Raw genomic sequence first — 23039 nt, 5'->3', positions numbered from 1 at the left:
TCTGATTATTTTTTATTTCAAATCGATAGTCTGATATTTGAACGTGTAAGATTGAATAAATATTGTAATGTCGTAATCTTTATTTAAAGAGTATATTTTAAACGTTCAGTAGTGATTTGCTCCGTATAGTTGAAAAGAACTAAAGATTATTTATATCAGTATTCGATATGACAAATCATGAAGTTGGAATGCATAAACTGTTGTACTAATACACATTTTCGGTTGTGATATGATTTTGTAAGAAAATATTAAAAAATCCACCTTTGTAAAACATTACTCGCGTTAAATATAATAATTAATATGGCAAGAAATGAATAAGAAGATAAGAGCTTACGATGCGCGTCTGATGCCTCTAGTTACTTATTGAATTCGCTATCAAACTTGAATTATCACTTGGATAACAGCAATTATGAGCGTCGTGCTATATTATACGCAATATAGTACGATCATAGATTTTGTTGTGTCGTTTCCAATGCTGCTGCATTGATTAATGTTATTATTTAATTTCCTTGATGAATGTTGTTAAACTGGTGTTAAATCGTAATTTCCTTTGGTAAGTTTATTGTTACTCGTGTAGACGTGAGCGCATTCGAATAAACAATTTATTTCGATGAAAGTCCCTATCCTTGGCTATTTAAAGGCAGCCATTTTCGGGTACAAGCGCCAATAATGAATCGCCGACGGAAACAAAAATGTCCGTAACCAAACGCAATAAGCAGCATTGGCATGTATCGCTGCATAACCAGCTCTTGACAACCGCGAACCATCAATCAAATCTGATTGCTTAGTCGCAGAGCTGCGAGGTGCCGCGCGAGAAGCCGCAAGATATTTTTCACTTTCTCGCGCGTAACGTAGCGACGCGCGCCGCCTTTCGTAACGTCGTTTGACGTCGGTCCGACCAGGATAGACGGCGTACACCAACTCTCTCTCTCTTGCGCGCCTTGACGGGGCGAGCGAGCGATTTTTGGTGAAAGCCCTACTCAGAGTTTCGAAGTGGGGGATCGTATATAGGACGGTGCAAGCAACGTGCCTCGTCTCATACAACCCACCAAAGTCAAGCGCAGGACGCGTGCGGTCCCATCGAGAGACAGTACGCATAGAGGTCCGCGTACGCATCACCGTAATAACAAAATTACCGTCATTCCTCTCTTTTTTATTGGTTTTATGCGCGAGTGTGTATAATACAGTGTATCGATAAAAAAAAGTGTGTGTTTTATCGTCTTAAACTCCAGTGTAATCAAGTGTGTCTTCAATTCGAAGCTGCGTAGCACTCGTCGAGAATATAAGGTTGGATTTTTTTGTTGTTGTTGTTTACGTTGTATCGAGAGACATTGATGAGTCGGCTGCGAGCAATGGTGCGCGCTGCGAACCGGTTATCCTAGATCGGATTCTATGTGCGTTTGCGTTTTTTTTTTTGGTTGTTTTTTCTTCGGGATCGTATGTTATCGGCGGAAAAACTTGTCTCCGCATATGTACCTGGAGGAGAAAAAAATCTTTATGTTACGGAAGAGTGATGTATCGATGACAAGTAACCGATACACTTTTATCGTTGGATTCATTGCACGACAAACCTAAACATTGACGGTACTCCGGGAATATGCGACTTTGATTGACTCGTTTTTGTTCTTGTCGTTCGGTAACGGGCGCTCTTCTTTCCTTTTCATACATGGTACGCATTTATAGCGAGCATGTTTTCCTAAGGTCTATATCGAAGAATCAGACGAGTAAATTTGCTCTCGGAAAATGTCAACTGCACCAAGTTCACATCTAACTCTATGAAAATTCAGCGCTCGCGATGCTCCCTCACAACGCGAATCTATCAAGCCGCGCAACTTTCTCCGTCTCATTCCTAATCTTCTCTCTCTGCCCGCATGCAAAATATCTAAAGGTCGTGACGAGACGACGAAAATCAGCTCGCGGCGATTTCACCTAACACACACACACACACACACACACACACATGCGCGCGCAAGGTAAAAGGGTATGTGGGATAGCGAGTCAGTATGTCAACGTACAACGTCTCTCCATCTGTCCTCTCTCTCTCTCTCTCTCTCTCTCTCTCTCTCTCTCTCTCTCTCTCTTCTCCTTCTCTTTAGAGCTGTACGCCGCGGAGCAGCCGCGAGAATAAGGCCGGAGAGCAAGGTGGAGGAAAAGAGAGAAGGAGGAAAGGAAGGAGGCATCTTTTGCCGCCACCGCGCCATTCAGAGATCTCCAAGCATTATGCACACGCTCCGCGTGAGAATGACGTTTCCAAGTGGGTCAATGGAGGACGTGTGTGTACGCGCGGATACGCGTTCAAATGACTTTCGTCAATGAGACACTTGTGGAAATTTCGTTGTCAGACGAGCGGAAGACGCGTTTTATAATGTATTTGGATTGTGCATTTTCATCTTGCAATATCGCGCTTTCAAAGAGTAAATTTGCGCTTTGGAAAGTTCCTAATTCGGATAAGAAAAGTATTCGAAGCATCAAAGCCTCCTACAGATCGGAGCAACGATAAAACGCGCTAAAGCTATCCAAAAGATAAATATAGCCAGCGGGTGTGCAAATCGAGTCTTTAACACCCGGAAGTGAAAGTTTCGTCAATGGGACGACGAGACGTTGGAGGAACAGAAAAAAAATGGCTTTTTACTGCGACGATTCCGCCAACAAGTCGCGCGCGCGTATGTGTGTGGTTCTCGCGGAACTTGCCAGGCTACTCGAGAGAAATCATTGTGATGTCCGAGCTGGCCTTTTCATTGTCACGGGATTGTGAAAGTCCCCGCACGGGATACGTGTCTGTTGAACTCTCCTCTGTGGAATAAAATCTGATTGGTCAATCGGATGAGAATCACATAAATTTATTTGTGATGGATAGGTAACAATTAACTTTTTTTATCTGTGGGATTTTCATCGTGCCTTCTTTATGTGTAAAGCATTTTAGTTATTCGATTTATCGCTAGGGAAGTACTTTAATACTGGAAATTTTCTATAATATTATTGTAAATTCGAAGGTATACATACATTGAAGGCGTTTGTTAAAAAAATATAACATATTTTAGTACTATAGTATAATATATCCTTGGTCGCAATCAACGATTTTTATGCGACATACGTTCAGTCATAATACGATCGATCTATTATCGATCTATGATTCTACCTTATGAGTAGCTTCCCAAGCCTATTATAATTTTTAAAAAGTGATAGATGTATCATGACTGATTTCGTATCCGCGTATTTTGATAAATTCACTATATATTTACTTAATCGAAGATCAAATCTCATGCCGGAACTGTATAACATTATACTTGCGATTTTTCACCTAAATACAATGATTCAGAAAGAAAAAATAACGAGCTTAAGTCGGGCAATTAAGAAAAAAAAAAGAAGGAATTAATTAAAGCTACGGTTAACGAACCATCGAGTAAACACACTTGGTGTAAAGAAAAAAAATGATCGTACTTCTATCGGCCAATATTAAAATAATAAAAAAGTGTGAATGGTGCAATATCGTTCAGCGAATAATGTATATCTTGATGGTCTTTTTTAATGCAAGCCAACCTGTAATTATTATGGATGATTGTTCGATCAATTTGTATAATAATTCCATCCATCACATTTAACTTTCTGTTTGCTTTATCTTAATGTTTTATCTGAACGCCATACCTCGGAACAAGTAGACCATAAAGTTTCCAAAAGTTTTCAAACTCATTTAATCATTCCTCGCCCATCAGTCAGTTCGAATTCCAATCTCGCCAGCGTGCCGAATAATTGCCGAATAAAAAAAAATCATCTTCAAAGCCAAGCTGCATGGTCATAAAATATCACGTTATAAAGTCAATGGTCTTCGACCATACGATCGTACACCAAGGAAAAAGGAAAAACACCAACAAAGAATTTCCAAACATTTAATATTTAAACAGAAGAGAGAGGGGGGAGAGAGAGAGAGAGAGAGAGAAAAATCAGCCCAACAAGCGCGACGAATTCGGCCAATTTTCCTCGCGGTTCTGAGCAGCGCTCCAATTTCGCGCTTTCTTCACGGGATGAAAAGGGATCTCGCGCTGGTGCACTAGGAAGGAGAGCTGTAGTAGTCGCTCTTGGTGTTAAACGAAAAAAAAAAGCTTGAAAGTACTCTCGCGTCTTTAATTAGTTATAATTACTGCTGCGTATGCTTATACCATTTTTCGCGTTATATTATGAAAAACACGTTTCGTTTTGCCAATGGACACTACGTATGTGCTTACGTTGTTTACTATATAATATTATTTATAAATTTTTCTTAATTCGTATAGACATATGAGATTCTTGAAATGATTTCACTGACAGTTTGATTTTCGTAACTCTGTACAGCACGATTATTTTTGAGTGGCTGTTTGTTTATATATTTTTTAATTAAGTTATTGGTTTCAATGATTCAAAAGGTAATGAATGGTCAATCGTTTTTTTATTGTAACCATGCATGACTAATTACTTAAATTAGTTTTTATAGAAAACATTTTTTTCAATGCATTTTTATAAATTAGTTGACAATTTTATTGCCTAATGAAGGAGTCATAAATAAAGACTTCGAAACGTCGTAATTATCTCAACGTCATTTTTACTCGTAGTGAATGTTAATTTTAATTACAAAATAAATAATGAGATTCTTAAAAGCACGAATTATTTAATTATTTATATGTTTTATCTTTAGTGTTGTTACATTTGACGTTATCAATAAGTCATAGGGATTCTCTGACACATTAAGCTCTTGCCATGAACATAACGCCAACGACAACGACAAAAAAAAGAAATCAGTGATCCGCTCAAACAAAGAAGCGAAGCCATAAGCGACCGGACACATGGTTCCTCTGTCTCCCTTTCGTTAAAAATTGCGCAAACCACGGACGCGCTTACAATGGCGTAACATCGCCGCGTTGCACCTTGCATTTTTCATACGGTACTTTTGCTCGAAAAACAAGCCGACGCATGAAAAAAAAGACACGCACGACGCTCATTTTCGAGAGTCCCTCGCGAGCGCATGGTTTCATCGGTATAACGGTACCGCGAGTTGCTTGCGTCACGGGCGGCACCTGCCGCCTTTGCGAAGGGTCCGCTAAGAAAGTGAGCTGCTAGTTATCCGATATCTCACTTCCGTGGTGGCACATATACATATATGTGTATATATATATATATATATATATATATATATATATATATATATATGCACACGAAGATGAAGAAAGTAGCGCTTTTGCTCGGCGACTTTTTTCCTTTTAATGTTTCGCGTCTTATTTCTTTGTTGTCCGAGGTGAGTTTTTTTTAGCGAGTGAAAGTAAAAGCAGCCGTAATATTTAATATCGGGTGGGGGAGAGTTTTTAAGTTTTTCCTTTGTTGTGCGAAGATGGTCGAGAGAAGATATGATTTTATTGCGTTGTTGGATGGATACTTATATTAGGGTGGTTTATGAATTACGAACTCACGCGAAGGGATCAAATGTCTTTCTAATGAGTAAAATTGTCTACCGCAAGAATGTCTTCTTAATTAGTTCGTTAGAGCAATAAAGTTACATAAGAAATTAGTTTCTATTATTTTATCGTATCTACTGCGTGTAAAAGAAATTCTCAACGAGTCAAGTCATAAAGTCGCCTCAAAATCTCCATTACTGCATGAAAATAAAGTACATTTGGCCTGATTAAAATTCCAGATATCATTCCCATAAAATACGGAAGAAAAGCGCTCTTTAAAAGAGAAAACAGGATCATCAAAATACATCATTATTGCATACCTCCTTTCACGAAAATTCCAATACGACCTCCCGAAAAAATATTCACACCTTATCAAACGATCTGTGACCCTTGCCCCTGAAAAAAACCTTCCATTCCACAAAGCCATCAATCAATGAATTCCGTATCCAAAATTCCAAGTGGGTGGGGAGGTTATTAATTGTGACCTCTATCTTTTTCTCGAAAGCACCGCGGAAAAATTATGGGTTTCTCACACACATGAGACAGGTTCGATAAGCGCACAACTCCCTTTAACACGATTTTCCGAGAAATTATTATGCACTGCTGTTCCAATTATAGGTATACAAGTCTTTTTCCTTTCCGCGACTTTCTCCCAAAGAGGCACCGCCTGCTGGAATCGTTCGCTGTATTTTCTTATTTTAAATGGATATTTTTCGCTTTGTGGGTCAGAAAGTCAAATGCGTGTATTGATAAGGGAATGAGAGAGGGAGGGAAAGAAAGAGAGAGCGACAGAGAAAAAAAGTAAAAGTTCAAAGTGATCTGATATGTACAAATAATTTTCGAAACGTTTTATATCTTAAATACATATTACTTTAGTTGGTAATTTTACTGTGAAGATCGATGAAGAAGTACACTTGAATTCTCTGAATAACCACGAGATATATCTAATATGATTGTACTTATTATAGCGTAAGGTATTGCTAAAATTGTGATACACGAATTTTCATAGAAATATCGAGTGATCATTGAATTCGTATTTCCGCTGATCATTTAAAAACTGGATAGCCGAAAAAAGAAATGACGATCGAAATTTCACGAGTAGATAAAAATGACACATGCACGTATGAAACGGTAAAGGCTTATAAAAAAAATAACAGAAAAAGGCAAGGCTCAGAGATATATTTCGACCTAGTTCATTAATTACTCCGATCACTTTCCAGCAGGATGTAATCGCGACAATGATTGTCCTGTGCCTAATTGCAAGCTATACATATGTGGCACGCGAGCCGTCAAATAGCCGCGCGGCAACCTCCAGGCGCGACGCGATACCGATTTCCTGCCCGCGATTTTTCGCCGTGTAAGGTAGAAACGGCCGTAGACCGAGTCTCTTTGGAATGCCAACGTAATGATGGGGAATCCCATTCTCATTTTCTTTTCGTCCCGCGATAACGCGCTTCCTCTAGGATGCCAATGGTGCAGTGTCGTTCGGATGATCGTCAATTAGACGCGCACGCCTCGGCAAACGCACCGAACCTTCGACGACTTTCTTGCTGCTCGAGTACGCGCGACATGCTTTATAAAGTGGGTGTATTTAGGAGCCTTGATAGCAGCGCTTGCCCACGGCACGCGATCAAAGCGCTCTCTTACGTACCCCTCGTGGGGCAATGAGATGTACGCGAGCCACGCTCGTGGCCACATCCTCTCCGAAAGGAATTGCATCGTCGCGTAAAACGCGGCGCTTGTAACCTCTGCGTTCCAATTTTACAATGCCCTCGCGCTTGGAAAAACTTCGAGGAAGGGAGAGAGAGAGAGAGCAGTGAGTGTGTACTGCTCGCGTGCTATGTAATTTGGCGTTTGCGATCTCCTTTCGAACGAGACCGTTTTACGCCGGACTTTCGCGACGGGATTATGCATGAATGGCGCGACGTGTGAGGTTTATTGGCTGCCAGCAAGTGTTTCGCTGCTGGATGGATTTGCAGGTGCGAATGAAGCGCTAGTTTATATATTTGGGTTGTACCTGTGATAAATCATTATTTTTTCTTTTCGTTTGGATAATTATTAACTTGACGGTTTAGGCTTGATTCTCCTTTAGATGGGAAAATGCGTACGTGAGACGACAAGTTCGAGAGATTGATAGCTGCGTTAGTAGTTTTCTGTATTAGTAGTTTTCTGAATGGGAAGATCATTGCTTGTAAAGAGACGTGTATGAATTCGAGTACGTGTATATTCCGCGAAAAATTACTGAATTATAATTTTAGGAAATCCTAATTAATGTGTTAATCTGTGAAAATGTAAAATCATAAATAACTTGATTAGTTTATTCAATTGTTTTATGAGGGGTAATGATTATAATGCACAAGATGATTACAAACTATTTATAAACGCAAAAATTCACCAATTTAATATTGTTGTTATCTCCTTCACGTATTCATCAACGAGAACAAAAAATATGACAAATTTTTCCTTCCATTTAATCTCATCGAAAAATTCATCATGAATTCGTTCTCAAGCGTAAATATTGTACGATCAAAAAAACTACTTAAAGATTCCCTTCACACCTCGTGACATGTCAAGAGTCTCTTTTAGATTGTCGCGTGCTCTCCCTCTTTAACAGTCACGCGCTCGTCAAACGTCCCTCTGACAAATTATTCAACCTCTACACGCGCTTAATGACTCTGACACCACACTTGAAGCTCCAAAAGCACGAATTTCGACTGTCGATAATTTGAATGTGTGTCGTCGCAGCACACTTCTCTGCTTCTTTTTTTTATCGCGAATTTACCGCTGCTCACGAATAGAACACACGACTACTATTGGAAACCCGTTGACGAATATACTCTTTCAATTACAGCGTAGTAGCTCGCATGCGCGATGAATAATCCGTCACCCGACACCTGCAACGAATCCATCAGCCGGCCGTTAAAGAAAATCTCGTCACGCGGATGCTGTGCGTGCCCGTGTGAAAGTGTCGAATTTGGGTTTTTGGGTGCCGCGTGCGTATAGGCTTTCACCGTATTTCAGTTTAGATGTGACTTGCTTTTCACGCACCGCCTTACACCTCGACCTTGCCGTTTCGTAGGCACGCGTGATGTAGTTTAAAGTGAGCGCGATGGAAAAGTGATCGTTCTTCTGTACGACCGACCTACATTTCCGCGGTCCGCCGACGCTTGAACGCTTCCCTTTTTTCGTGGTCTTTGCTTTCCATTTAGGAATGCTTTCGTTGCTATGGTTGGTTCGGCTTTTTTACTTCTTGCGTTTCAAAGCGATTTGACTTCGACGGAGAAATTGAAATTTTCGAGACGCAAGGTTGACAAATTCGTCGTTATTGGTTTCGCTTTCTAAGCCGAATTTTTGTTAGACACAAAAAAAAAGGTTCGTTTAGTGATTTGCATTTTGGAATTAATGGCTTTTTAATGGTAGATACCTAGTTCTTTTGTTCTGATCAACATTTAATGATAGTATCATTTTCCGGCTGCTCTTTGCGACGGTTTATTATATGGATAATTATGAACTTAACTAATGTTGTTTTATCTTAATCAGATATTTATTCAAATCATTAACGTAAATAATCTACAAAATAAAATCACGACATTTTTCACACTTATTTTTAATATATTAATATCACTTTGTCGCAATTTCTCGCACAAAAGATAAATAAGCAGCGCAGCGTGTCGTCGATTTTTTAAATATCCCGCGCGCTGCCCTTACATTCAGTGCACAATCTGCCGCAGCGATTCCGGTTGATGATCCAGCTTAAACCTCTTCGGTGGCTAGTAGTCTGATCTTAAATCCAAAAAAAAAATTGCGTAACTCGTGTAATTCACAAGGAATCATGGCGAAAGCGAAAGGAAGATTGTCGCCCTATCGTTTCCGGATGCGCGACTCGTTATACGTACCTGCGGGTGGAAAATCTGGGTTATCGCGTTATGCAAAAGCGCCGCGCGTCGCTCTCTTTTTTTCTCTTCTTTCCGTGTGTAGCCTGAATTTTTGGCGTGTAGTTTAATGTTCATGTTTTCAACATGAGAGAAAGTCATCTATGAGTAATGCGATCCGTTAGCGACACGATTTTTCTTGATCCTTCTTCGGATCCAATTGAATTCCTCCATTTCTATCCTGCCTGAGGAGTTTTTCCTCTTAGTTGCGTAATTGGCTATCATTCAAAATATCTAGCGTTCTAATGAATAAAACATGCTATCTATTTAAACGAGTGTGAACGAACAAGCGACATCCGAAATAACACGCAGAGCGGTATGATTACTTTCGTTGAGGCGCGTAAGGGCCTTTCTCTTTCTGTGTCGTCCCTATAGTATATATATATCTTTCACCTGTTCCACGCGCGCAAGTCGAAGTGCCCGTAGGCTCAGGACGTAGCTTGACGTTATTCATTCGCCTTGTGCTTCCGGTGAAATTTCGCGTTTTTATCGTAATGTATCATTGTTTTGCGTTTTCTCGATATGCCAGATACTTATGATTAAATATAGTCCTCGTGACAAGCGAACGAACATTGAAATTTCAGTGCGCAGTGTAAAATAAGTAATAGAGGATTTTTCTCGAAAAAAAAATAAAAAAAAATGCGCGTCTCCATACATACATACACGCGCACGAGCACACACATACATTCGAGTGCGGGGTCCTGCATGGTGGGAGAGAGGAGAGCACACACAGAAGTCGGAGAGAGAGTAGGTCAGTGGGACGGCTGGTTGCGTCGGGAGTTCGGTGTTGCTCGCGTTCAGTCAGTCTCCGTCTTTGGGCCCAGTCGGTCTTTTTCCTCTCACTCAAAGAGGGCCTTTTCGTCGCGCCTCTGCACAGTCGATTTTTTTCATTCTTTCTTCGCACTCATGAAGCGCCGCTGACGAACTTCCCCTTTCTTTTCTCTCTCTCTTTCCTCTTCCTTTCTTCTTCTATTTCTTCTTCGTCTTTTATCTTCTACAAGGTGAAGTCTTCGATAGTGGATTATTTTTACGGCGATATACGATGTAAGCAAGAGTGTGTTTGTTGTGTTTGGACAAAGTGAATCTTCTCTTGTGGTTGTAGAATCAGTGATGTAATTTTTTTTTCCATTTCAAATCGGTCGTAGAGTGGCAAACTGTAACCTTGCGAGCTAGTCTTCGGTTCCAGTCGTTTGGCTTTCAGTTAGTAGCGTAGATCGTATGTGCGTTTCCGTGTTTAACGCACATTTGCGCGCGCGTACATGTAAAGTTCACTGAACTATATGCCAGTTGCTCCACAATTGCGATCTTTAAAACGTTCGATTAAGAATTCTTTTTTCCTTCTTCCTGGCTTCTTTGACCGTATCATTTTATTAGCCGTTAACATTAAAACGAACGAGGAACTAAGGATTACATTGGCATTTTTAATCATTAATTTTGTTTACTTTTTGGTAACAGTCTTTTTGTATAATTTGTCTTAATTTCTGAATTACAGAAAGGAACGATAATCACAAACGATGGATAGGACGCGGAGGAGTATACGGACAACAGCCCTGTCATTACTGCTGCCGTTGTTTTTGTTGGCAGTGAGTAACAAAAAAATTGTGAAACTGTGTTGGTTTTCATAACGTGACTAACAAACGAATAAAAAAACGCTTAAAAAGAGTGCTTAACAGAACTGTTATGTGACGATATGGATATGCTAAAAAAGTGATGGTTCGTCCCTCTTCTTTACCTGCGAAAAAAAGTACCGCTAATTAACCGGAGAGAGAAGAAGAAGAAAAAACTAATTGCACTGGTCGCGTATCGTTGACTTCCTAATTGAAAACAATTAAACATCCATAAAAATCGCGGCTTATTAACCTGTAACGCTGCGTGGCGAAAATAACTTAATGCCGAGTTCCGCGCAAATCGCGTTCGCTGGCTACGAGTCATTGAGCGAATAATCGACGAAGCGCGACGACGATGACAAAACAAACAGAAGTCTATTAAGTTGATGCGCGTAGACCGATGCATAAAAAAGATGGACAACTCATTGGCTGTTGACATCTGCCGACCTGAAAATAAGAGAGGGAAACGATGTTTTCCTATCGCTTTGAATAAACACGTGGCAAAAGAAACGCACATGCCGTTAAAAAGAAGAATAAGAAGAAGAGTAAGAAAACCGATGAAAGTATACGATTAAAATAGTGTTATTCCACTTATCGAGTCTGGTATTCATTATTCGTCTCTCGCTCGAAAATATATTTCAACGTTGCTCATCACGCGCAACTAAATTGCTAGTGTATCTTATTATTATAGCCCATACTCCGCAGAATGAAAAAAAAAAAAAATAATAAATACTTCTGACGTATAATCGATTCGATACGTAGCCGGAAGTTCTATGAGGAATCGGTGACACCCTGCGCGAAAAATAGAGATGGAGGGGGGAGTGCAAGGACGCGGGCGCATACCCATCGAGAAAGAGAAAGAAGAGCTCGCTGCAGGTTGCAATATACTTACGCGCCACACACGGCCGGCGGAGCGTCGATAGTAGGTCACTGCGCCGGACGCGTTTGCTCGCTGCCTGCCTGGTTCTCCGCGCGCACCTTTTGCTCCGGCCCCTTTCTCAATCGGACTGCTTTTTCTTTACACCGCTTTCTTTCTTGGGATACGTACCTCGGTATATCGCGGCTCACGCGTAAACGCGTTAGCGCGACCAATCATCTCGTATACCCGTTTTTCGGAGGAAACTGTCGTTTGCTTTTCAGATAATCGGGATTTTGGAAGAGTCAGTTTGTCAACCTTTCGGCATCTCTTGGCTGTGCCTTGGCTCGGACAGATTTTGTCTTTCGAGGGGCCGCTTCGAAAAGCTTTAGCGAGGAAGGTTCAGGTGTAGCGATCGCTATAAGGAGAGAAAGGAAAAAATTCCAAATATAATGAAATGTTATAAAACATGTTTATGAATCAAAACCTCCGTATTTTCGTAAACAACCAAGAAGAGGAGGCAAAGAAACGCCACACCCCGTCGTGATTTCTGCCGACGACACATTTGGAGCAAACGTAATCGCCGTTAGAAAGCTCACTAGCTTCTCTCTCTCTCTTGAGCTTTACCTGTCGCCAATTAAAATAACTTTTCAATCACCGCAAAAGGCGTCGCTCCACAGCTATGATCCGTTCCTTCTCTGTCCATCGGATTCACTCGAGCTGATATACGTACTCGCTTCTCACTCTCCTTGACGTTTCAATGGCGTTAAAAGTACACGTTTCCACGAAAAGTACCGTTTCATTCGACACAACACTTCTTTCTTCGTCTCGAGAGATATAGATCCAGACCAGCCGCAGACAAGCGACAATCACTATAATTTCCAACAGCAAACGATAAAACGACCATCTCTTCGACAACATTTTGTTCACGGTCTAACCGCAAAGTCACAGCTGCTTAGGCGCGGCGGTAACAAAATCGAGAGTGCCGAAATGCAGCGGCAGCTGCCGGACTTTCTTTTTCGCACGGCCGAGATCACGCGAGGCCGCCCAATTAAGGCACAGCTAGCGGTCAATAAAAACAAAACGAAGAACCGAGAGCTGACTAATTAATGAATTGCCGACGATGACGTATTACCATTGTTTTCCCTTCGAGCACATTGTTCTGATCGGTTCTACGGTTGGAATTTCGCGCATTCCGAATTAATGAATCGGCTTGTCTTCTCGGCGTACTTGACAAAGCGCTGCTTTAGAGATTGGCAGTCGAAATGAGGGTATAATTTGCCAATTAGTTTTAGCGATCAATAGAAAGTTACAGTACGAGACGAAAAAACGCGTCGAATAGTTATTCTTCGTCGTGCGAAAGTCGATCGTTACACACGCGAGTACATTTCGGACGAGCCGATTATGCAAAGGAACGCAACCAATTAAAAATTAACCTGGAAAATCGAGGAAGAAGAAACACGTGTACTATCATATATTACAATTCCCGAAGAGCCTGATTCTCACGGGGCTTAGCTCTCCTTCTCTCTCTGCAACGTGCACATAATATAAGACCTTAATTAAAGCGGCGCGCGCGGAAAAGAGGAGGATACCTTCTTCCGTATACGATGAAAAATCAAGGCGAACGACATTTTCCCCACGCACACGCCTAACATTGCTCTACTTTTTTTTTCATTCGCTTGCGGTGACTTTTCTCTTCAGCGATGGAGAGATCTTATCGAAATTTCGAACGTGATATATACCCTAGGGAGGAGTTGCCGCGGGATTCCCTACTTGGCGTTGAAAGCCATTCAAGCTCGAATTGTTCGCGATGCCTTTGTATGTGTAGTTGGACTGCGGGTCTTTTTCCCCCTCTCATTTCTTCTTCGATCTATTGAACGGAGATCAAACGAGGTACTAAAATGTATTTCACATTAGAGTCGATATTGAAATGATCGATACCAAATGATATTAATTTTCATAAGCCGATCTACAATATCCTTCCCACATAATTCCAGCAATTTTTTCAGCAATTCCCGCATGAGGCACACGCGAATCCTTTTGAAAAACGCATCATACTTAGTCGAAAATACCATAACGGAAAGCAAGATTCTCTCTCTCACGCACACATCAGTCCGACATTCTCGAGCGGCATTCCAAGTTGCGCCGAATTCGCCGAAAGCGAAGTAGCTCGAGCGAAGAACCAAGTGCACGTGCCAAGGTCTCTTCTCTCTCTCTCTCGCTCTCCTGACTTCCTGTAATGCAACACCTGCAGTGTACAGTCAGGCTTTGTATTTTATTGAGCTTGAGCTGTTATGTCACTCGTGAGGGTCAGCGACACGCGTTTATACTGTTAGGATGATCCCTTACGTAGATATAGCTACGCGCTCGTCAGAGTGTAGCTTTGGAAGAAAAGAATAGTTGATTGGATTATGCTTTGAAATGATCAACTGCTTTTGATAATTAAATCCATCAACGCCTATCGTTAACAGGTATACGTGCCGACCTATATTCCGGTATTATCGCGCAACAATTTCTCAAACCAATTATGATACGTCGTTTCGATTATTGAACGAGCAAATGAAAGTACATCACAGATGTATAACATCCTCTCTCGCGTAGATCGGGCGGCGCAATTTCTCAATGTTAAAATTTCCTCGAAACGCTTGGCAATTACGGCAATCACTCCTTTCTTCCAAGTTTCTCTTTCCTCTCTCGCAGGTATGTATCCACCTTTCGATGACCGTAAAGCCAAGCGCGCACGTGCCCGGTAACCCAGAAAGCGGCCGCACCACACATCGCGAGCCTTCGGGCTACGTCGCGACCGAGACAGAGAACGGTGCCGTTTGCCAAACGGACAAAAACTCCCACAAAACGAACTGTCGAGGGACGTAAATTTTGCCGTCCATTATCGGACGAGACGTCGCTGGCGAGACTCGCTTGTTGTACGCTTGTCTCGTTGGGCTTGGTGGCTGCTCAAGAATATTTCGGGCCCGCGTCGATTTATTCGTTTACGAATCTTTCGTAAATGGAAACGACGGTCAGGCGACTGCAGACAAGCTGTCGGCGCAAAGTGCGATAACATTGACGAGAGAACAAGCCGTACGAGACGCAACGACAAACTAATGGAAAGATCAGACGTCGCACGCGCGCTCGACGCGGCTACCCGTTTGTCTTCGTTCCGTGCGTGCGAGTACCGACACTTGTCTCTCCTAGTCACCGTGGAACCGGTGCGCGTGCATTGTTTTCCTTGAAAATGATAACGTCACCTCGTGCGCACGGCCAGCGCGAGCATCTTGCAGCTCCGTTACTTCTTCTTCTTCTTCTTCTTCTTCTTTTTCTTGGTGCTTGTGTTTTTGGGAGGACCCGTTTTGTTTTGCTTTTTTTTTCAGGCAGCTCGTTCTTCCCGTGCTGACATGTCACGGAGCTTAATTGCTCGTCGCGCTGTTACGCCGCCGTTTTCGTGCGCGTCTTATAACTGTCTACAGTGTCGTAATACTCGTATGACTTAATAATTTGACTGACTGATTGATCTCCGAGTATGAACTTGGAATACTTATCGGGCTTCATTAATACGTTTATTAATACGTGTATTAAGTTGTGTGCACTTACGATCTAACAGTATTCTCTTTGTATTTTCGCAGAGCACAAATGGCGAAGCTCCGCTCGACAGCAGCGCACTGCCGCTGGAGCATCGCTCGGTATACGGACCACCGGCTCAATACGGACCACCGGGCGGCGGTCACGGCGGCGGTGCAGAGGAAAACTGGCCTTTGGCATCACCGGACACTCCGCAAATCAAGCACTTGCAAGTGCAATGCGAGAAAACTCACATGCGAGTCAATATCGAATTCGATCGTCCGTTCTACGGAATGATCTTCAGCAAAGGATTCTACTCGGATCCTCACTGCGTACACTTGAAACCTGGAACCGGTCACTTGAGTGCCACATTCGAAATTTTCCTGAACTCGTGTGGTATGTCGTCCTCGGCAAATCACAATGTCGCGCAATACGGCGCACCAACGCCTTCGGGTAGTTACGTCGAGAACACAATCATCATTCAATACGACTCGTACGTGCAAGAAGTCTGGGATCAGGCGAGAAAATTGAGGTGCACGTGGTACGATTTCTACGAGAAAGCAGTAACATTTAGGCCGTTCCAAGTTGACATGCTGCACGCTGTTACGGCTAACTTCCTTGGTGACAATCTGCAATGCTGGATGCAGATTCAAGTTGGCAAAGGACCGTGGGCCTCCGAAGTGTCCGGCATCGTGAAGATTGGACAGACTATGACGATGGTCCTGGCTATCAAGGATGACGAGAATAAGTTTGATATGCTTGTGAGGAATTGTGTTGCTCATGACGGCAAGAGGGCACCTATTCAGCTAGTTGATCATGTTGGTTGCGTTGTCAGGCCTAAGATTATGTCGAGGTAACCATACATATAAATGGAAAGTTTGCTTAAGTCGTCGTTAATTTGCTTATTAATACAACCGTTATATAGATTCCAGAAGATCAAGAACTTCGGGCCAAGTGCTTCGGTAGTAAGCTTCGCTTACTTCCAAGCGTTCAAGTTCCCCGACAGTATGAACGTGCACTTCCAGTGCGTCATTCAAGTCTGCAGATACAACTGTCCCGAACCTAATTGCAGACATCCCGGCCTTGAAGGTTATGGTGCCCCATCTAACTCGATTGCTTCTGAGTACGGAGCTCCCGTTCATCCAGGACTTTCTGCCGAATATGGAGCTCCACCAGTGCCAGAATACGGAATTCCTCCTGGTTATGCTGACCCACGTCATCCTAGCGGACCCGCTGGTGCCTACAGGTAATATCGCGTTTACGAGTAAAGTCAATTATTTCAGGAAGTGGAAGAATTACTTTGTTATTTTGACGTTTTCTCGCAGTGAGCCAAGTCCCGACATAGTACCAGCTCCTCAAGCGCAAACATCCTCGTCGTCACCAAGCTCGACGTCGACGAACAATAACGACGCGACGGCAAGTAGCAGTGCCCCACAAGCGGCGCCACAAACCCAACAGCAGCAGCAGCAGCAGCAGCAGCAGCAGCAGCAACAGCAGCAGCAAGATAGCATTCACTTGCCACCGCCACCATTACCCGGACATCCTGCAGCGGCATACCAGACGGTCAAGAGGAAGGGTACAGTAGGTGGCGACGAGCTTGAAAATAATCTTGCTAAACTCGGTGGAAGGCCGAGGTCCGTTGAAGGACTGCCTGCGGAACTTCGTGGTGCCAGGAGGCGAAGGAACGTCATCAATTCTGACGGAGATGATAACGAGGTTAGTAGGCTATACGTATATTCGATGTGTGTTGTGTATAGAACATCGCTTGCGGCTAGAAAGAGGATATCGATTTCTTTACAGACGATGCGATTAGATCACTTGCTTGTTGGCTCTTTGGCGAAATTTTTTCTTTCCAAAGTGGGATTGTAACTGTACAAAAGACCTTTCAAAGATTTTTTAAATACTTTTTTAGCATTTTTTAATTATTTTTAACATATATTTTAAAGGTAAAATCTTTAAAATATATTTATTTTTAAGATATACTTTAAAAACTTGTCACAGATTGTCCAGATATTTTATTTATTTAGAAGTTATTCAATTTACTATTGTCACAATGAGTGTCAATAAAAGTCGAAACTACCATGATATGAAATAATAGTGATTATCTATCATTTTCAGGACCTCTTCCACACGGTGGCGTTCGTGACTTCGCATGTATACAAACGCGCCGCACAAGAGATGACGGACGTCAACACCTCACGAATCATTCAAGTAGTTGCCCCGGGAGACGTAAACTTCGCATTGGGTACTCAAAGTACCGACAACGATACGACCGTCGTAATACAAGACGCAGCAACGAACGATTCCGAAACGATTTGTATGTCGCTGCCAGGTTTCGTCGGTGGCTTGGTTATGCTTCTACTTGTGATTATCGTAGCGTCACTTGTTGCAGCATTCTTATTCGTACGCGTACGCGCTATCGACCGAAAGAACGTTGGCATCAGTTTGAGCTTCGCTCATCCAGCTTTTATTACTGACAATCCCGAACTCGTAAAGGTCGCTAATTGACAGGTTTTTCATTCTGTTTCTTTGACTAAAGAATCTTACAAGTAATGGAGAGGTGATACATCGAGGCACCTCTGATTATTGGAAAAAGTAAAAAGAATCATCTCTCTTTTGCCTCTGTATCCAATAATGTGTGTGTCTCTCTCTCTCGAGTGCGCGCGGGCGCTCGCTAGTCATTTCGAGGCGGCGGCTGCCGTGTACATATTATTATTATTATTATTATTATTATTATTATTATTATTATTATTATTATTATTATTATTATTAATTATATATGATGATTTTGTGTCGGGAGAGGCAGAGGCAAAAGAGAGGCTCGAGGAGCACTCTTTCTGTCTCGTGTGTTACATGTATATGTATATATATATATAATATATTGCGCGTGCGCGCGGAATAATGAAGAAAAGAACTCGCTCGTTGCTCCTCGAGCAATAAAAAAAATATGTAGAACCCTAATATCACTCGCACATATATACATATCAACAAATCTATATTTTTCTCTTTGTTTTACTTTCGACTTTATTGTTCGACGATGATTGCAACACTTGACTTTCTATCGATTTAAGCCTTTGTAAGAAGAAAACAAAACTAGGTATTGTCCGACCCAGACCCCTTTTCGATCGAGGTTGACTATTGGGGTTTAAACCTCGAAGTGGTTATGCTTTGTCGGTCTGTACTTACGATTAAATGTATCTTTACATTTGTATTTATTGTTCGTCGACGAACAGAATCCATTATTAACTATGTATTATTGTAATCATAACCCGCCCTCCCCTTTTTTATTCCTTACCCTCTTTCACTCTTTTTTTATCATCTTCATTAGCCATCGCTCGACGTTGTATGTACACTTTCTACTCGTTTTTTTTCATATTTACTTGTGAATCAAAAGAAAGGCGATGTAAAGTTGAAATAAGCAATCGCGTTACCTCTCATCGATTACCCAATACTCTCTATCGTGTTCCTATTTTTTCTCCTTTCCTTTCAACTAAAGACGCACTAAAATCTAACTTATTGCTCTTTTCTTTCGATCTTGCGCGGTCGATCATCCAAGGCATTCCCAACGACGCGACATTCGACTGGGAATCGAATCAATGTACGTGTCTTTTGAGCACACACGCCCTAATAACTGTCACAACACGACGACGTTATTGGATTATGATATCGATGAATTGTTTGTAAGGATATTTTTTCATTGTACGAATTATATATACTACTTTTTATTTATATATAAAAATGTTGCTTGAATTCTTGTTGAACATGGCCCTGATATTATTCCTCTATTATCCTTTTCTACTTGGACATACATTAAGGAAAAGAAAGAAGTTCCAAGTTAGGTTCGGTGTTTATATATGTACCGTTAATTGCTTGTAAAACGCGATATGTACGTACATGACATATAAGCGATAATTATTTATAATACTCATGCGCGGAGAAAAATCAGTTTTGTTTTTTTTAAAGTGCGTATTTCCCAGAAACAGTATAAGATATAATTGATAATTCTTTTTCTTTGCTACGATACGAATAATTTTTTATCAAAGTAATGTACTTTGCATAATTTTGCAAAAGTTTTTCTTGTAATTGTCAAGTAATAGCTTGTACATATGATTATAAACTTTAGCATAATGTTGTGTAGACAGTGTGACGTCGGGGTCACTCTCAGGTACGCTTGGAGCAAGCGTAAACTCAGGGTTGCTCTGATTTGGCTATCGTGTAACACACAAGCCGGGACGAGCAATATTGTTGCGTCGAGAAAACTGTATGCTAACGGGGAATGTAATAACCAAATGTTATTACGAACACACCAGACTCACGCTTAATGTGTTCTTAAGGGACTTTAATGGAAATTCACCAGACTCACGCTTAATGAATTTCCAAAAGAAAGGCGGATTACTTAAAGAAAGAAAAGGATAGCCAGGTTTAAGATTTTACTTACTTTTATTTTATCAATTTAGTTATTATTAATGTTGCGTTCTCTCTCTGCTCTTTGGCCTCTTTCTCTCTCTATATGTTCTGAATATAGTTGGGTGATTTGATGCTTGCTCCGGGACTCGCTCACTAGTAAAAACTTCTTATTACGGACTTCCTGGTGCTCACTCCGCACTTACTCTATCTGAACTTGACTTCCTCTAACTTAACTGACTGAACTGAACTTAACTTCACTTAACTTCCTCTCCAGCCTTGTACAGAGCTTTTTATAAGCCGTGGGTGGTTGGGTGGAAATCCCTTTCCTCAGGCCCATGAAGCGATAACGGCTAAATTTTGTATTGGTCGGAAATTTTCTAATCATATCCAGAATTTCTTTATTGGTCTGTGGGCGTGAATTTTCAGAGAGAGAAAGGGCGGTCCCTTTTTAACTTGGGCCCTTTTCTCCAGAGATGGCTCTCGGAGTGCCACTTTTAAGAGCAAGAGTAACGCTATAGCTTATAATTACTTATACATAATTGTACTAAACTTAATTAATTATGACGATACATAGTGACTATTATGAACATTCAGAAAAATTCAAACCTTTTACGATTTATTATAAAATACATTATTGTTCTATTTATTGGTTATTCGGTGACAAAAAGGTGCGCATTATAATGGCTTACAAAATTGATGAAAATCTATTTAATATTACGGATATTTTCTTAAAAATCGGTGGGAAAAAAAAAGATAGATTGCATTTTTATGGTCCCCTTCCATTATCGGCGTGATAACACTTCACGATGTATACGCGATGATCGTAGGCCCCTGTCAACACATACGTGTGGGACAAAGCAGGATAGAGCGTTGATTGTAAGCTTGAGTACGCAGGCTCGGGCCACTATCAAAGTTTATATTTCGAATGCGTTTTCATCGTGGGAAATCAGGAAGGTTCCCACTCCGTTCGTCATATTTAATAATTAAATATAAAAAAAACTAAGTTATGGCTAGCCGTCACAACAGCTTTTAGTAAAATTTTCAATAAATATTTATTTTTAAGAAGAGCATCAAATATTTATTTGCAGAAGAAACCACAATGGATTACCATGTACAGAAACTATCGGTTACTTTTTGGCCAGTTTAGCTGCGAATAAAGATAGAAATACACTGTAACTTTCATAGACTACTTTAGTATATTTGAGATGATTCAGAAAGAGATAAGACAGCCATCTGGGTGTGAAAAAGAACGAAATGAATTATTGCCGCGCAATGAAACATAAAAGCTACAGGAGTGAAGCTCTCGGAGGGCGCTCAAGCAGCAATAGAATGAATAATAAATCACCCACGAGTCCCTTTTATCGAAATACATAAAGTTAAGTCACAGTGCCTTATACGACGACGCACGTACTATTATCCTCCTTGGAAAATTACTAACTGCACCTACGCATTGGCTACCGTCTTGTTATAATATAGCGCGGCAACAAGTAGTATTTAATTCGGATCTTAATATGCGACTTTTATACGGTAAAGTAAAATTAATATTGTCTGACGTTTTATTTCGAGGTCGTAACAGGCGGATATGCAAAAAGAATTTTCAGCTCTCTTGCTATTTCAAAGTGCTTACGTGCAGACTCATGCGTGAAACGGTAATGGGGAAATTTTTCAAATATAACGGAAAGGAAAAGAAATGCTTCGTGAGATCACAGAGTTCCATTTCGTATATGAGAAAGCCTCACTGGTGACGCACGCGTTTTTGTAGGATCATTCGTAATTAAAAACAATGCGAAGCGATCATCCAACTTGTTAATTTTACGAATTGATTTGAATGTTATTAGGCTCGTTTTGATAATTTTATATTTTTTAAGCAATACAAATTTTCAACATTTCTGGTTATAAGAATGGATGATCAATCTCTAATTGTTACCAGGCTATTTTCTTTGAATCACGCTTCATTTTAATATGATTACATTTCTCTACGCACGTGTTACCATAAACTCTTGATTCAGTATTACAGTTTTCCAAAAGTAATGGGGCGGTTAGTCGAACGAAGTTCTTGATGTAACGATAATATACTCGTACAATGACTACTGCTAGGAACTAGTTAGTCCTTCGCACGGTTTTTTAGACATCGAATTACACCTAGTAGATATAATAAGCATTGAATATTTGTATTTGAATTGAGTAATTCTTACTTATGTCACGAGATGACTGTCGAATATTATTATATTATCTTCTAAAATGTACTAAAGTTAATACTACATAATAGACGCATCTGAAAGATTCATACATTATATAAGATTTCTGAATTAATATTTTGATGGTAGATATTCTGATGGGGATAATATAATAAAATATAAAAGAATATAATATTAATATGTTACTTATCAAAAAGTTATTGTCGATATGATAAAGAAAAAATATACCACGAAACATAAAATGACACTGTGGAAAAAGTGAGACTTAAAGCGAATAGATTTAAACTTGCTCAAACTCGAACTGCCGTATGCAAGTATACACAAAGTTTCCTTAACTCACAAGTTGAATACAATCTGGCAATAACCGCTAAATTCCGGCTCTACTTGGTCATAAATTAATTAAGTGCTCTCTCGCTCTCTCGTTGCAAACTCCGGCAGAAGCAGCTATGTAAAATCGATCGGCTACTTCTAATCCGACACGTGCGTAAACCCTCTTCCCCGCTCTCGAGATACAAGCCGCGAAGGAACGTTAAGTAGCAGAAAATAAGGGCTGCGTGTTGCTGCTCGCTGCTTCGGGCGATACAAACGCGAAATCCCTCGCGAGCGAGAAAGAGAGAGAGAGAGAGAGAGGGAGACAGTGAAATTGCCAGGGACACGTATAGCAATGTGAGAAGATTCGCAAAAGAGAGGTAATTAGGACTGGTGCAATTGCGAACTAGCTACCCGAGTGTGGAGAGCCGCACGGGTTAATGAAGGTGGCGAAAATTGGCACTGCGGCTTGCTTTTTCACTTGCAAACGAGAGCCAACCTTTCGATGACTACGAAGAATGAGCGGATGGAATCTCGTTGCTTTGTGAACGACATTGTGTGACTCGAAATCGTTAGTCATTTCAATCGGAAATGTCAGCGATCGGAGAGCTTCATTGAATCAACCGATGCATCAATTATCCGACGGACAGGCAAACATCATGAAATTGTTCAATTGTAAAAAGGAAAAGCTGCCGAGTCGCAGCAGTAAGAAAAAAGCCTGAGCTGGAATTAAAAGCACAGCGGAGAAC

At 41.1% G+C, this 23039-nt stretch overlaps 1 protein-coding gene across 4 annotated transcripts; it reads left to right on the top strand.

Annotated features, from left to right (window-relative positions):
* Window positions 1-1181: 1181 nt before the first annotated feature.
* Window positions 1182-19059, top strand: LOC131668826 (uncharacterized). Of its 4 annotated transcripts, none has more exons than XM_058943279.1 (6): window positions 1182-1287; window positions 10848-10938; window positions 15442-16229; window positions 16302-16622; window positions 16702-17092; window positions 17495-19059. In XM_058943279.1, the coding sequence occupies exons 2-6, from the start codon at window positions 10870-10872 to the stop codon at window positions 17882-17884; spliced, it is 1959 nt and encodes a 652-aa protein (XP_058799262.1). In that variant the 5' UTR covers window positions 1182-1287; window positions 10848-10869; the 3' UTR covers window positions 17885-19059. The 4 variants fall into 4 exon arrangements, with proteins under 4 accessions (XP_058799262.1, XP_058799263.1, XP_058799260.1 ...); XM_058943280.1 differs by lacking the exon at window positions 1182-1287 and adding an exon at window positions 2767-2857; XM_058943277.1 differs by lacking the exon at window positions 1182-1287 and adding an exon at window positions 9340-10399.
* Window positions 19060-23039: the final 3980 nt, after the last annotated feature.

The sequence above is a fragment of the Phymastichus coffea genome, unplaced genomic scaffold (assembly GCF_024137745.1).
Source record: "Phymastichus coffea isolate CEN01 unplaced genomic scaffold, Cenicafe_Pcof_1.1 PCOF00084, whole genome shotgun sequence".
NCBI classification, from domain to species: domain Eukaryota; kingdom Metazoa; phylum Arthropoda; class Insecta; order Hymenoptera; family Eulophidae; genus Phymastichus; species Phymastichus coffea.
Note: the sequence above shows the minus strand (reverse complement) of the source record. Positions and strands in the feature narration are given on the sequence as shown.

Excerpts from the sequence above, each read along its gene's own strand:
- LOC131668826 (XM_058943279.1), top strand. The coding sequence starts at position 10,870 with ATGGATAGGACGCGGAGGAGTATACGGACAACAGCCCTGTCATTACTG. Across the intron at positions 16,230-16,301 it reads AGGCCTAAGATTATGTCGAG|ATTCCAGAAGATCAAGAACT; the intron begins GTAACCATACAT and ends ACCGTTATATAG. Across the intron at positions 17,093-17,494 it reads CTGACGGAGATGATAACGAG|GACCTCTTCCACACGGTGGC; the intron begins GTTAGTAGGCTA and ends TATCATTTTCAG.